The sequence below is a fragment of the Moschus berezovskii genome, chromosome 1 (genome assembly GCF_049115385.1).
Source record: "Moschus berezovskii isolate FMDL1 chromosome 1, NW_MosBer_1.0, whole genome shotgun sequence".
Lineage (NCBI taxonomy): Eukaryota > Metazoa > Chordata > Mammalia > Artiodactyla > Moschidae > Moschus > Moschus berezovskii.
Window position 1 is genome coordinate 133426499 of NC_142460.1, and position 16721 is coordinate 133443219.

At 38.2% G+C, this 16721-nt stretch overlaps 1 protein-coding gene across 1 annotated transcript; it reads left to right on the forward strand.

The window, feature by feature from the left end:
* Positions 1-1601: 1601 nt before the first annotated feature.
* Positions 1602-14876, forward strand: CCNL1 (cyclin L1). The gene is made up of 11 exons (XM_055411089.2): positions 1602-2566; positions 2849-2923; positions 3622-3731; positions 9333-9453; positions 10487-10551; positions 12251-12350; positions 12476-12580; positions 12665-12806; positions 13019-13130; positions 13228-13326; positions 13941-14876. Exons 1-11 carry the CDS (start codon positions 2264-2266, stop codon positions 14287-14289), a joined length of 1581 nt encoding a protein of 526 aa, XP_055267064.1. The 5' UTR covers positions 1602-2263; the 3' UTR covers positions 14290-14876.
* Positions 14877-16721: the final 1845 nt, after the last annotated feature.

The window sequence follows — 16721 nt, forward strand, 5'->3', positions numbered from 1 at the left end:
AAGTGGGCACAAAGTTGTAGAATAGTTTGAGTGGTTATGCACTTCTGGAAGTTATTGCCAGACACAGGAGGAGGGCAACAGGGAAGTCCACTGGGAAAAGATACCAAGAGTAGAGCAAGCCACCCCTCCTTCTCCCAGAACTCCTCATTCCTATGTTTGTGAACTTTTTTAGATTAATCATGGAACTAGAGGTTAAATATGTATTATAAAATAATGGGTTGGCCAAAAAGTTCATTTGGGTTTTTCCATACAAACTTTTTGGCCAACCCAAAATGTTACATTAAGAAATAGTCTTACATTATTCTCAAGTCATTACAAATACAGGTGATAATTTCACTGAAGCTCAGTGTTTTGATGAAGCATATTACCAATTAGGTTTTTTTCCCCCGTTTTTACTTTGAAATAATTGAAGCATTCCCCACTTGATACTATCTGACACAATCGCATACTAGATGATCAGAACCAGGAAAATTGTATACCATCAATTCATTTTTAAAGATTTCAAAGTTGGTTACACATTTTAGATCCCTGCTGAACATTGAAGAGGGACGTCTCCCTGGAAGCAGCCTAGTCACAAAGGTGAAGGTGAGGAGCAGAGAGGTCAAGTATCTTGATTTGACCAACGTTTATCAATCCTGGTGAACATTCTAGTCACCTTCACCATGGGCAAAATTCAACCACTGGCTGGGCCTATTGCAAATCAATAATATCAACCACTACAAGTAAGACTCAGGCATCAGTATGCTCTAAAAGCTCCTCTGGGTAATTCTCTAGTGGTTCAGTGGTTAGGACTCAGTTTTTTCCACTGCTAAGGGCCTAGATAAAATCCCTGGTCAGGGAACTAAGATCCCCACAAGCTGCTGCGATGTGGCCAAAAATAAATAGAAGATCCTCTGAAGATCCTTAAGTGCAGCCAGAGTTCAGAAATATTGGTGTAAGGTTGATTTGATACTTTTTCTAAAATGAGGATTTTGAATATGTTTTGCTTTTGCAATGTCACTGACAAATATTTCAATGTAGTCAAACTCTCTTTATAGAAGTTTCAGTTCGCTTTCTATAATTAATCCAAGTAAGCCTTAGAACTTAGCTGTATAATAGGCGATGGGGCGTCTCATCTCCAGACCATGTCTCCTCAGGTCAGGCGTGAGATAAAAAATGGAGTAAACCTGGGCGTACTCCTTTTCCTCCAGCTCTAGCTTCTAGTAGTTTGGATCTGTATCACTGTTTTTACTTCAAACTTGAGGACATCTGGAGAACTACTAATATCACAGAGAGAATATATATATATATATATACACACACAAAGGAGATCGATTTCTCCCATACTAATTGCAATAACCACGCAGGAACACACAGACTCCCTTCTGGACATAAATTACCTCTGTAAGGGCTCGCCCTAAAACTATTTTTGGAAACTAGGGATTTTCCAGATTAGTGAAAGCTGTGGCGCTGTCACAGGCTCAGGCCTGTTTCATAATCTAAGCCGCTAAAGCAGCCGCCCTCGCAGTCAATACGAAGCCTTTGCACTACTTCGATACCTCTGGGAATCACAGGCTCATCGGGGAGCTTTTTTTTTCTCCCTTCGAACCGAAGTAGTTCACATTCCTGTTTTCTAAAAATACCGTAAAGCAACCCTCTCCAGATTCCTCGCGGGTCACTTTAAATTACAAGTTCGTCCGTACACGACACTGGAGTAACCACTTACACCCGCCAATGCGGGCGAAGGTCGATCCGACGCCTCCCTTTGTACTCGCTGAAACTGCTCCACCCAAATGCGGAAAGTTAGGAGAGGAAGAGAGACGGGAGCACACAGACGCACGTTCTAGAGAAATTATCAAAACTGTGCAAGGGTTACAGTAAACTTGCGGACTCGAGGTTGGAGATAAGGTATCTCGTAAAGCTCCCTTATTACTCTTTTGATTAAATATATTACATACGAGGCGAGGAGGTTTGAGGTTGTGTTAGTAAGTAGACCACGTCCCCAGCCACTCTGGGGAACCAACGGGGAGGTCACCCAGGTGACCTGACGATCCCACCCAGAGGCCTCCGCTCCGCGGCCGGCGCGGGCGTAGGCCCCGCGGGCGGGGACGACGCCTGAAGGGACTAGTTGGCACGCCGGCCGGGCGTGGTGACGTCAGGGCGGAAGCGCACGCTGCGTGAAGCGGCCCCCGGCGGTCACGGGAATATCCGTCGCGCCGAGAACGCTGGTTAGTCTCACTCCGGGTTCCGGCTGCGTTGGGCGTGCGTGCGGCTCGCTGAGACTATGGCGTCCGGGCCTCACCCGACCGCGACCGCAGCCACCGCCGTCTCGTCTGCTGCCCCTAGCGCGGGCGGCTCAAGCTCCGGCACGACGACCACGACGACGACCACGACGGGAGGGATCCTGATCGGCGACCGTCTCTACTCGGAAGTTTCGCTCACCATCGACCACTCGCTGATTCCGGAGGAGCGGCTCTCGCCCACCCCGTCCATGCAGGACGGGCTCGACCTGCCCAGCGAGACGGACTTGCGCATCCTGGGCTGCGAGCTCATCCAGGCCGCCGGCATTCTCCTCCGGCTTCCGCAGGTCAGTGCTCCGGCCCCGGGCCGACAGGCGCGCCTCCCCTCCCCGCCTGCCCCTCCGCTGCCTTCCGGTACTACCAGGGCCCGGCCGCGTGGGAGGCCACCCCGGGGGCTCCCAGCCGCGGGTCGCAGCCGGGGCGCGGGAGGGCGCGTGCGATGGGAGGACGGCCCGGGAGCTGTTCGCGGTGGGGAGGGGGAAGGGAGTGAGCGGAGGCACAAAATGGCGGCGGCGCCTGGTGCGGGCCCGCCTGACCCCTGCGCTTCCGTTCTCTTCTCTTGTCTGCAGGTGGCGATGGCAACGGGTCAGGTGTTGTTTCATCGTTTTTTCTACTCCAAGTCTTTCGTCAAACACAGTTTCGAGGTAAGCAGGGCGGGGGCGGGTGACGGGGGAATTTCTCCATCCGGAAATGGGAAGGAAGGAGGAGGTAGTGTCAGCGGCCAGCCTTTGCAGAAAGGGAGTGGTTAGTTTTAGGCCTTTGTACCTGGCTCTCACCCATAGGGGAGTAGGGACTTGTGGAGAGTTTGAGAACCAGAAGATGGAGCCTGAGCCCAGGTGCCTTATTATTGAGAATTAGCATTTTCAATCAAATGGAGAGTTCCTGTGAGATTGCGTTTGGCCCCGGATTGAAAATTAGGGGGAATAAGGACTTCCCTGGTGGCTCAGACGGTAAAGCCTACAATGTGGTAGGCCCGGATTCCATCCCTGGGTCGGGAAGATCCTCTGGAGAAGGAAATGGCAACCCCCACTCCCGTACTCTTGCCTGGAAAATCCCATGGACAGAGGAGCCTGGTAGGCTACAGTCCATGGGGTCTCAAAGAGTCGGACAGGACTGAGCGACTAAACTTTGTTTCAGGCAGTAAAAAGGAACGTCACACTAGCATAGTCTATGTCCTAGAAATGTCAGCTGCGATTTCATTTCACCAAATGTCCCAGTTGTGTCTGAAAGTTTTTTCATTAGAATAAGTTCTGTAGACTTTGAGAGGGGCACTTCTTTCTAAGTTTACTCTTGCAGTGCCATAATCTAACAGCTTTTTATTGGCTCTTTTTTTTTTTTTCAGATTGTTGCCATGGCATGTATTAATCTCGCATCAAAAATCGAAGAAGCACCTAGAAGAATAAGAGATGTGATTAATGTATTTCACCATCTCCGCCAGTTAAGAGGAAAAAGGTAAGATTGGCATTATTGAATTCAGCATCTCTTGCTACTACTGAACTGTGCACCAATCATATCAAAACATTCTTTCCTCTCAAGTTAAAACCGATGCAAGGGAAAACTGACTTTAATTTAGGTGTTAAAATTCACATAGGAACACACTGATACTTATAATTTGAAAAACCACAGTTAACCAGTTATCTGAAGTTTGTAGAGGCAGTTGAGTTTATGGACAATCCTAACAGTGCTGTGAAGCCAGTCCTGTGGTTTTAAGATTAAACAAGAAAGGGAATATATTTGTCTCAAGTATGAGTGTGTTCTATAAGTTATTTTTTCCCTCCCTTCTCTGTAAGACTGAAGGCTGGAAGTTTAAACACTGCAGTTCAAGTTAATATTGTGGTGAAGTTTTGTGTAGATTGTCTTACCACTGGAAGTTCCAGTTAATTCTTTACCAATTGAGGTTGGCTTTTGTTAGAATACTTCTCAACATTGAACTACGATATCCCCCATAATACCGGATCTGAAAGGACTGCAGGATGATAAAGTTTGGAGTCAAAGGGATTAAACAGGTATTTTGTTTTGGTCAGATAACAGTCTCAGTGAGTGGGCTGCATTTAGATAGGGCCTATTTATCTGGTCTAGTAAGAAAACAGAAACCAAAATAGTGTTGTCTTTTAGGTGGACAGCTGCTAACATTTTATGTGTTCCTGTGAGGCAGTACCAAAAAGTTCTAGTTACAGTGCTTCTTGTGTCCACAGATGGCTTCTAGTACTAGCTGCTTTTAGTACATACATAGTGTAGATTAGTTCTTCTGTTCACTCTTTGAGGAGTTGTGATATTAGATAAACTTGTACTGCGTTTGAAAGGACGTCAGTTATTAAAAGATTTTCAGTCATTTTGGGGTTGGGCATTGGTTAGTACCAAATAAATAGCGTCTGCGAGTGGTCCTTGTTAGTTGAATCTGTAAGTTGTTGGTAGTGTAACTATCTAGAGACAAGCAAATAGTAGCCTTGAAATGATTAGTCAGTCTGCTTAGATTGAAATGTTGTTACCCAGGTAGTTTTCACAGTGGTTTTCAGTTTTCTTATATTCTTTATTCTGTTCTTTTCTCTTTCACCTTATGAGTTTCCAGGGATAGACTTTAATTGCATTTAAAAATGTCTTCTAGCTTCTTAGTGAGGAATCCCTGAAACTTGGGAAGTTTTCAAATTGTTAATTTAGTATGGTCTGAGCTAAAATTTATATTTAGATCTAGTTGATTGTTAAGGGTGTTTAAACAGTGACACTAATAAAAAGATTCTTTAGTCAAAGGATTTTGTTTGCTTAAAGGAAATAGTTTTCTGTTAGTATTCTTTGAACCATTTTACTATTATCATTTATTATCTACTTTGAAGTTTTTCTTTGAGATGGAGTATTCTTGATGTCAGAGTAGGTTCTCTTAACTGTGAAAACCTTGGAATTTAAAACATCTCACCTGATTTGACTGTTGTGTCGGGTTTTCTTTTTTTTCTTTCCCCTTTTGGTCATTATCACGGAAATGTGTCTCAATCTTAGAAATCTGATTACAGCATGAAATTTAAAGGGAGTTATTAATTGCATGGAAGCCTTTTTTAAAAAAGCAGGATGTAAAAGTGTTTCTATGCATATTACAAGTTTACTCAGACAGGTAGCTTGTATATGTTATTAACTTCAACTCTTTTTTCCCTTGCAACCGACTATACAGCGACCAGCTACATTTACCAAAGCCTGGGTGATGTGGAGTGGTACATAGCGATGAAGCTGTCGTCATGGCAACAGTGAGTGAAGTATCGAAAATCCCCAAGGAGAAGCCAGTGCTCTGAGAATAGGTCACTGGAATCGGGGACTAACAGGTTGGCCACTGGTGAACCATTTAGAAAAACTCCTGTTTCTTGTTATAAGCGTTTGTCTTTGCTGTCCAAGTTATTAGAACGATAGCTTAGTAACTTTTAGATTAATGTCGTTAGAAGAGTACTATTAATATCACTTTAGCTAGGTAAAGTGTATCAGTTTTTCTTAATGGTATTATTTATTTTAATTTAGTTCATGCATAGTTTTAAATTGTAGTGTGACCTTGCTAATAACAAGCATCAATTTTGTAGCCTTAAAAAAAGTTGCTGTGTTTCAGTGCTGACTATATATTAGAATTACTAGAGGAGCTTTTAGGAAGAACTGATGCCCAAGCCCCATTCTGAATTACGTGATTTTTTTCTCTTCATTTTTTTGTAGTTTGAGAATGTTTTTTTAAGCTCAGAAAGGTTTTTTTTTATTTCAATAGTTCCCAGTTATAGTTTGCTTTTGAGATGCATGTATTCCCAGAAAATTAAGGGTTTTCTGTAGTTTTAAGGCTCCTAGCTTCATACTGTAAGGCTTGTCTAAAAGAAGACAAATATTCAGAGACTGCAGCAACCCACTTACTGTTGGTGAATGTGGTGTGGTATTTTCAACATGCATATGGATCATAGATTAGAGCTGGAACGGTCTTAAGTGATCTTGTCATTTAGTCTAGTCTTCATCCAGTTTATTTTGGTGGCTCTAAAAGATGGCCTTCAGTTTGTTTAATCACTGCCAAAGAAAGAATGTTCCTTTGAAGTACAAATTACAAATTTCTGCATGTTGAGGAACAGTCTGCCTTTTTGTAAACTACTGATCTCCTTTAAGTATAGTCTCAAAGAATTGTTCCACATTTTCTTGGTTCTTTGTAACACATGAGTAAGACAAACCATGTTTGAATCTCCTCCTAAATTTGTTGTTGTGGTTGTATTTTTGAGATCATGCTAAAGGAAAGATAGCTAATCTGAGACCCCATAATAAAATTCAAATGATCAAAACAAACCCAAAACTTTGCACTAAGATTAAACTTTGAGAGTTGTGCTTTTCATATAAATTAATCTGAAAAAGTCTGACAAAAGCAGAGGAATAGGAGTTAGGTTTAGGTGGTTTTTATCATGAAAATTACTTTTTCCTGAACAGATGAAAGTTTCTTTTAAGCAGGTTTTTTTTTTAATGATTTTAAAATGTTAACCCCTTCAAACTTTCATTGGAAAGAAAGTTTACCTCATTGATGAGCAGATTCTAGCAAACCTTAATTAAATTTGATGTGCTTGTTGCCAGGTAAAGATACTTTGTTAATACAAAGAAACAATTTGAACAGGCACTTTGAACCTTTTCTTACTGCTCCTGTTTGGGGATACAGTTGTGATACAAAGTAATCTTTGTAAGTAGTATTTAAGTTACAAGTTCATTGAGCCTTCTTTCATTGTGAGGCAAAACCACTTCTGAACAGTGAAGGTATCAGATTATATACATCTACAAAATTGACTTTGAAGGTTGCAAGTAATTACTACTGTCTAAGCAAGAAGATGAGTAGGTAGTTGAATTGAGTAGGTAGTGGGTTTGGTTTCCCTAATTGGTTTAATACTGGGATTTTGACACCAAAAAATGTGAAAGTAAAGATTATACAGAATAGATAAAAAATAACTAATTTACTTGAGCAGAATTAGTGATTAAACCTGATTAGGAACCAGATAATAGCCATAATTCAAATATTGAGTTGGATGATTGTAAGAAAATGAATTTCTAACAGAATTTGAAATAAACCCTTAAAGCAAGTTTTGTAAGAGATAAAATAAATTTGTTTAACAAAATTAGGAAAAAATGAGACAAAACTTTTCATAATGATTTTATAAGGATTCTAATGGTGCAGTTTACTGTTTGAGTTGCACCTTAAGTGTTAAGAAGGTGGTGTGTAACTATACCACCAGAGGTATTCTGTCTCCTAATGAATATCTGATGAAAAGGGTCACCAGATAACTGGTCCATTGGTTAAAGAGTTGGTTCTTTAAGTAGATTTCACTTTTCCTCAGATTTCCTGTTGTAATATTTGAAAAATCATAAACCTTAAGATCTTTGGAGCACGTTTTTGTGTACACATTTCTCAGTCGCTAAGTCGTGTCCAACTCTTTGCGACTCCATGAACTGCAGCACAACAGGCTTCCCTGTCCTCATTTGAATTAAATTTGATTTTTTCCAAAGAACGGTGAACTTGTATCCTGTTTGTCCTGATAAAACGGGTTCATTATTTCTATCTTTATGTTAGAAATCAGTCCCCACCCCAAATGAAAGGTGTGGCTTCATTTCTCACCTTTCAAAGCTATAAGAACTGAATTGAGTGAAGGCCACTTTCAGCATTAACAGGCTGTTTTCCATCTTGTCAGCTTTGCCAACTTTTGTCTTATATCCAACTTGATAGTATAAAAAAGCTAGAAAGTTTTAGTTAAGTGTTCCAATTTTATAGTTTGAAACAGGAGAAAGAAAGGAAAATAAATATGACTTGATTTTTTTTACTCTGGTAACCTACATTACAGGGTAATATAGCTGATTTTCAAGTGGATATGTAGTGTAAAATTATGAGATTAAATTTTTTTTGGATTTGGTGTCCATAGTAAAAGGAGAAGTGGGGGCAATGTTCAGAAGGACTATCTTTAAAATGTGTTCTGCCCAGAGCAAAAACTCTTGAATTTTTTGGCTGAAAATGAGTACGGGGGAAAGTATTTACATATTCTACCCATGTTAAAATCAGCTTCTAAATAAAAGTGTGTTTTTTGTTGGTTGGGTCTAATAATGTAACAAACGAAGGACATTGGTACATTTCATACACTTTAAGAAGAGAAATTCCAAGTCCTGACTGACTTCTCATTAAGAAACTAGTTTTCAATTTTAAGACTTAAATTTAAGGTAGTTTTTTAATTTGAAAGCATTTTTCCCCCGAAGCACTGAACCACAGATATATTGCCTCTCTCCTAACTTTTAAAGCTGTCAAAATTTTGGTCTGGCACAGAGACCTTACATGCTGTTTTAGTTTCTTCATTATGGTTGGTCTTCCCTTCTCTTTTGCATTGTGTACTAAAGATGCTGCCTGATAACTCTGAACAAATTTTGACCTGGTTTTATTGATCACTTTGAGTGATAAATCTGATTCTTAAAAACATTTCTTTGGTAATTGAGCTGAATCTTTAGTTTCCAGATTATTAACAGAGACTCTTAGATCAGTTTATTTAAATGAACTGCCCATTTAGGGGAATCTGAATTAGCTACTCACCCTATTTTCCCCTAATTTTAGTTTTGGTCTTAAACTAATCATGAGTTGATATTTTGTAAAATCACACTTAATCTTATGAAGTCCTTGTAATACATATTTTCAAGAGCTATGAAGTCTTTGTAATATGTATGTTCAAGAGCGCATTAATTTTGTTTCTAGTCTGTGGAGACTAATGAGATTGTGAAAATAAATCAGGCTATCTGTTACGTAATATAAATACATCTGGATGAAAAAAATCAAGGATAAATCTAAGATCATTAGACTGAAATTTTTTTCATTTCAGGGTTTTGTTAGTAAACTAGGAAGTGAGTCTAGAAAGTATATATTTAATTAGCATAACTTGGACAGCACAAGATTAATGCTTTTAACTTGTTTGCAGGAGTTTAAAAAGCTGGTTTCTGTTGCCAATAGTTGGTTGGAAGGGAAAATGGAGATACCACAAATAAAATTTTTGGGATGTGCAAAACAGTTTTGATTTTATTTCTTACAAACTATAGGACTCCAAGCCCCCTGATCCTTGATCAGAACTACATTAACACCAAAAATCAAGTTATCAAGGCAGAGAGGAGGGTGCTAAAGGAATTGGGATTTTGTGTTCATGTCAAGCATCCCCATAAGGTGAGTTGTAGAATACAGAAATAACATTCGTAAGTATTAGGGTTTTGTTCTTTTAAAATTTTATTTCCTGCAAATTTATCTTGGAGCACTAACCATTGGTTTTAAAAAGCAACTTTTTGGACATTGAAATGATCAGTAAAATGAGAATCAAAGTCTTGGGTTCATATCTTTTTATTGTGTGGGCGTAGATTAGTTCTTTTGCTTCTGAGGTAACCCAGTGTTCATACTAGAGAATGGAGATTTTTACATATTAGCCATGGAATGAATAAACACATGTGTCTGCAGAAGTACCTGGTGTTATGTTATCCTGTTGCGTAGTGAAATGGCTTAGAGTGTGTAGCTGCTCACTTTGAGCATCATTGAGAGTTCTTAGGTTTCTCCAGTGTGTCTTGGCTTCCATATGCTCAGCATAAGCATAGCAAAATGATAATGAGAGCAGATGCTCTGGGGGCAGGACCATCTGCACATAGAAATGTGTTTCTGCCATTAGCTGTGTGACCTTGGCAGAAAACTCTGTGCCTCAGATTCCACATCTCTAAAATTGTGAAATGATAATGGTCCAGAAAGATCTCAGCTGAGGTAAACTCATTTGAGTTTTTAAAATTTATCACACTTTAGTATGGTACGCTTCACTGCAGAAATGTTTGGTTACTTACTATAATAACCACTGAGTTGTGCATAGTATGCACCATACACATTGTGTTAACTTGAAAACAGTCTCTAGGGTTTTTGTACCTTTGGAAATTAATTGAAATAATCAGTTCCTGTCACATGAAAAATTAGATACTATTCTTAAATGATTTAACTTCTTTTTTCCTGTACAATTTTGGAACATTTCATGTCCATGTGAACTTTAGTAACATAAAAACCTACATTGGCTGTCAGGTACATTTTAGGTTGGTCTGTATTATTCATGCAGTTTTTATGAATTAAAACTTGCTCCTAACATTTTCAGTTACTTATGTTCTTTGAACTCTGTACTTTGAAAGGACTTTCAATATGCTAAACTAAGTTTTTTTCCCTTGTCCTTCAGATCATTGTTATGTATTTACAAGTCTTAGAATGTGAACGTAATCAAACCCTGGTTCAAACTGCCTGGTAAGTTGCTTTTTTACATTTCTTTCCTAGCCAGGAAAACAGAAGCAGAAATAAAGTAAGTTTCATTTTCCCTTTCCAAAATAATGAGATAAGTTTGTTTTGGTGCTTTTTGTTTTTTTGTTTTTTAATCAAAAGGTAAATAATGCTTATTTCTGCTTCCTGTTTTCTTGGCTTGACTAATTACTTTTAATGGAGAACTCAATTTAACTTTGTTCTTTTTTCTACTCTTTAATTAAAGGGTAGTCCATGATGGTAAGTCATAGAACTCTGCCCTCTGCACTTCAGCCCATGACCTCAGGATGGCCTGATTGGCTGCCCTGCTCTCCAGCCAATCCAGTGCAAGCTCTCATCCGAGATTCACTGAAGTGGTCCATATCCATCTGGCAGCATCTTCTAGTTCTGTCGGGTTGTCAAAAGGATTTGTATATTTGCTTCTAGAAGTAACTATTCAACATGCATATGTATTTAATGTATACCTGTAACTATCAAAATGAATAGTTCATTTTTGATAGATTTGTTGTCCAGCCATTATGACTTAAATGATTTCTGTTAGGAGTTTGACTAGATTTCTATTTTTAGTATGTATAGCATGAATTCTACCAGTGGAAACAGCAGCTTAAAATGGGCACCATTCCCATTCTTGATGAATGTATAGCTGCTGGGCTATTGGAGGCAATGGTATTAGAAGTAAGAAGTACTTCATTTTAACGAGCTGTTAATTTTAACATAGAACTCTAAAACTTAGATTTTAGAGATACAGATGTATGATTTGTAGTGCTGACTTAAAACAAGGAGTTTGTGGTTCAGCCACAACTACTGTCTTAAGACTGTTGATGTGCAGTACTTAAGTGATGTAATTCTTATGTTCTGGACTTATCGACTGCCATGCTTCTTTATTAGTAATATTAGAAAAGTCTCATTGCTTTTATAAAATGCATGACTTTGATATATGTTCTATAAAACAGATTTTTAGCAGTTTTCATGGGTTAAGGACTTCTAAGAAACAGTCTTTTAGTTTAACCTTTTGAACGATTTGTAAAATTTATTCAATACTTCAGGAATATTGTGGGGAGGGTTCGCTATTATAAAAGTCCAGTAATTTATTAATTGAAGTAGTTACTGCTTTTATTTATATTTAGTCAAACTTGTATATAAACAAGGCTGTTATATAAATTATTTGCTCTTCACTTCCCAACCTAGGTTTTCTGAACTAGCTTAGTTTTCTTAATTTGGTGCGTGCTTACTGAAAATGCCTTTTTATCCCTATCACAGTATTGAATTTTTGAAAGAACTTGATTGACACTGCTTTTCATTGTGGATAAAGGAGAGAGATGGTCAATAATTAATGGCTTGAAGTATTGTTGGAGTGGTTTATCATTTCTGAAACTAATCATGTCGGAACTTTCAGAGCATTGCTTTTCATAGAAATATGTTTTTTTAAAAAACTGTTCTATGTGGAGTAATAATATGGAATTACTTTAAAGGACCTTGGTCCTATCTGGGAGACATGAAGAATGATTCTAGTGTTAAATTCTTATCTCTTACTGCTTTTTGAGTTAAGAATTGTTATATGCTGGAATACTGAAAATACAAATATGAGAAGAAAAAAGAATAAAGTAGATTGAGTCTCCAAATTTATGTAAGCTTCAGAGGAACTGATTTGTTTCCATACAAAGCTTATGGTTGAAATATTTTTCAGGAATTATATGAATGACAGTCTTCGAACCAATGTATTTGTTCGATTTCAACCAGAGACTATCGCATGTGCTTGCATCTACCTTGCAGCTAGAGCTCTTCAGGTAGGTGCACATATATATATATAGAGACACGGAAATTTTGTATAGTCTGATAGGATAAATCACAGGAATTAGAAGTTCTAATATAAACAGTGAAAATTTCATCTAATCTTGTTTTTATGGTTTAGATTCCATTGCCAACTCGTCCCCATTGGTTTCTTCTTTTTGGTACTACGGAAGAGGAGATCCAAGAAATCTGCATAGAAACACTTAGGCTTTATACCAGAAAAAAGGTAATTCTGTTTATCAGTATTTGTGTTAGTTCTAAGTATAAACTTCTGTAAAAGAAAAATACTAATTTCACTTTGTTCCAACAGCCAAACTATGAATTGCTGGAAAAAGAAGTAGAGAAAAGAAAAGTTGCCTTACAAGAAGCCAAATTAAAAGCAAAGGGATTGAATCCTGATGGAACTCCAGCCCTTTCAACTCTTGGTGGATTTTCTCCAGCCTCTAAACCATGTAAGGTTAATAACTTAAGCACTGCAAATGTGTGGTTGTCAGAAAGTTTTAGCATTTCACAGTTGCATAGAAACAGTGATGTTAAGCTATTTATTTTCTCTCTTGACAGCCAACTAAGGACTGATAATTGAATGGTACTTGGTTACATTTAGAAACCTATTTGGCCTTCTGTAAAATCTCATAGTTAACATGCCTTAATATTCTTTTAAAAGCATCACCAAGAGAAGTAAAAGCTGAAGAGAAGTCACCTATTTCCGTTAATGTGAAGACAATAAAAAAAGAACCTGAGGATAGACAACAGGCGTCTAAAAGCCCTTACAATGGGTGAGTATACTCGAGTTAGAAAAATGGCCTGAGAAATCTTATGTATTTAATTTCTAACACTTTGTACATAACTAAAAATTTGTTTGTTTTTTTTAAGTGTAAGAAAAGATAGCAAGAGAAGTAGAAATAGCAGAAGCGCAAGTCGATCAAGGTCACGAACACGATCACGTTCTAGATCACATACTCCAAGAAGACAGTAAGTAAATACATTGTTGGGGAAAGAATCTTATTTGGAGTCTTAAAGGTTATGGCTTTAAAAAAAAAAATTTGTGCATGGACTGTTCTCAAAGTTAGGCTAGATTTAATACAGGGTAAATAGTCAGAAATGAGTTTGGAGATATGCTCTGTAGGCATGTGGCTTTTTTCATTCATGGTAGTATATGGCATTCTATTCTGGGTTTTTGTATTCTGGAGAGGTGTACAGCCTGGCCAACCACTTAACTACTAATGAAGAATCAGGTCAACTATAGCCAAAGAATTTTCTCTAGTTAACTTTATAATTAGATGGCCAGCTACTTGTGGCTCTTCAGTGGCTCTTTTGAGCATATGGGAGAAAATTCAGTAAATAGCTGGGACACACTGTAAAAACGAATTACTCCCTTCCTTGGAATATAGACATAGTATATTTAAGATTTGTTTAGTATGTTAACAGGCTGAAGGAGAGGTAGTGAGGGGTGGGGAAGTTTATTAAATATCTTCAGTCCGGTCTGTCACTGATACAGTGGTTTTGTTTTGAACCTGCTATGAGCACCACCAAAAATATTTGCTCCCAGTAGAAACTGACTCAACCTCAAATTTTTATTATCTAAGTTATAATAATAGGCGGAGTCGATCGGGAACATACAGCTCGAGATCAAGAAGCAGGTCCCGCAGTCACAGTGAAAGCCCAAGAAGACATCATAATCATGGCTCTCCTCACCTTAAAGTCAAGCATACCAGAGATGATTTAAAAAGTTCAAATAGACATGGTCATAAAAGGAAAAAGTCTCGTTCTCGATCTCAGAGCAAGTCTCGGGATCACTCAGATGCTGTCAAGAAACACAGGCATGAAAGGGGACATCATAGGGACAGGCGTGAAAGATCTCGCTCCTTTGAGAGGTCCCACAAAGGCAAGCACCATGGTGGCAGTCGCTCAGGACATGGCAGGCACAGACGCTGACTTTCTTCCTTTGAGCCTGCATCAACTCCTGATTTTGCCTATCTACAGTGTGATGTATGGACTCATAATCAAAATATTAAAAGCAAACTGATTAGGATTTGATTTCTTAAACCCTCTAGGTCTCTAGAAACACTGAGGACATTTTCTTTTGAAAAGAACTATGTTTTTTGGTTTTTTTTTTTTTTGCACATAAAATGCCCTAGCAGTATCTAATTGAAAACCATGGTCAGTTTCAATTGTAATTATTATAGTTGTGTATTGTTTATTGCTATAAGAACTGGAGCGTGAATTCTGTAAAAATGTATCTTATTTTTATACAGATAAAATTGCAGACACTGTTCTATTTAAGTGGTTATTTGTTTAAATGATGGTGAATACTTTCTTAACACTGGTTTGTCTGCATGTGTAAAGATTTTTACAAGAAAATAAAATACAAATCTTGTTTTTCTAAATTGCTTCAATCTTATTTAAATAAATTATTAAAAAGAAAACTTTTTGATAGTAAAATGTCTGTACTGATTTTCTGACAGACCTGTTTCTTTCCTTGTTACATAAAGTTTGAGATTAAAATGTAATTCTTACCTGCACTGAGAGCTTTCTTAGAAATCTTCCTTGAATAGGTGGAAAAAGCAAATGGGTTTGGCCCAACAGTGTAACATTTTATGTTTTTTACATGTTTTATTATAGCATGAAACTTAAGTCAAAGTTTGATTTGCACAAAAATGGTACCATAAGGTTATTTAAGTCAGGTTTAAGTACTATTTTGAAGGTGAGCAAATCAGAATTTTTAACAGGACAGCAAATAAGCACCCGTTATTCAGCTTTTAAGTTTTTCTTCAGGTATTTAGGCTAGGAGGTGAGCCCATCCCCCAACTGCTCCCCCTGTGGCCCCCATCCTGCCTGGCTGTTCAAAGGAATATCTGATCACAAAAGAATCCAGAAGTCGTATAGCCAAGAGTATTTTTGAAATTATTTCCTTGAGATTTCCCTAATATTATGGAAGTCAATTTAGAGACCTTTAAAAAGCCATAATAAAATATTGCTTTATAGTTTTCCATTAAAATTTTCACCCATCTTGATTACTTACCTTGTCCACTAGACTTGGCTCCAAATGATTTGTTGCTGTTTCAAAAAATCAAACACACCCACAAAGAGATGAAGATTTACTGCCTTAAGGATGTTTAAAGTAGTTGCAGCTTCTGAAGAGGACTCCAAAGAAGATTTCCAAATACGTTCTGCAATGGTGGGCAGTGGGGCTGGAAAGTAGAAAGCCTCACAGGGAGACGAGATTCACTTGGAAATAAAAATGTCGGTATGGTACTTAAATCAGTTACATTCCTAACTGTAAAAACTAACATGGCCTAGCATGACCTTGGAGAAGTCAACGGCAACGCCTGGAGAATCCCAGGGACAGGGGAGCCTGGTGGGCTGCCGTCTATGGGGTCGCACAGAGTCGGACATGACTGAAGCGACTTAGCAGCAGCAGCATTACCTAGCATGAATGAACAACTTCTGGAAAGGTATTCATTGTTGTTTCTACATGTGCTTTCATGATACATCTTGCTGATCTGTAACAGTATTTCTAAAGAGCTTAAACTGCCTCAAATAGTGACATTTCTTTCCAAGACCAACGTTCAAGAAAGGCAAATGACCTGTTGAATAAATCCTGAGTGTTGAATAGTGTAGCAATTCTTCCTGTATCCTTGTTTGGAAATAACGTGTGGGTGAAGGGCGTTTGTGAAGATAGAAAATATACCTGCATGTGAGGTAAGAGCTGTATGTTACAGGTTGCTTAGGAAGGATTACTTTTTTCCTTCTGCCCTAATTTTTGTGCTATTTCTTTTTTTCTGGGAGTGAGTGAATTTTTTTAACTTTAGTTTGAGTATGGCAGATTAACGGTATTGGGATAGTTTCAGTGTCTTGTGCTGTTACTGAATCAGTTTTCTAGTTTCTTGTTGAGAGTTTAGATTCTTGTCAAGAGTTTAATAATCTTACGCTGCTGAACTCTCATTTAAAAACTTACAATTATGGGGAACGTCAAGTGAGTACCCATCAGCTCCAAAAACAATGATCAAGTCTAGGTCAGGCAACCTTTTTAACATCTAACTTAGTATTCAGGTTTCCTGTTTGTTTTGTAATTGGTTTGTTCAAACAAGGTCTGTATTTGGTTTTAATCACAAGTTGTCCATCTTTTTTTTTTCCCCTGAAAAACTGGGTCATTTGTAATTTTCATATTCAGGGTTGGCTGACTGTAACGCTGTGGCGTCCCTAAACAGATTTTTTTGTTCCTCATAGATCCCAAGGTTTGTTATTTTGAAACATACTGAATTGCTGCCTCGTTCACCAGGTATCTCACCCAAGTTCCTGATCCTAAGACATTACTGCTTGTATGTACATCAGCAATCTTGTATGTATGTGTCCCATTTGTATCT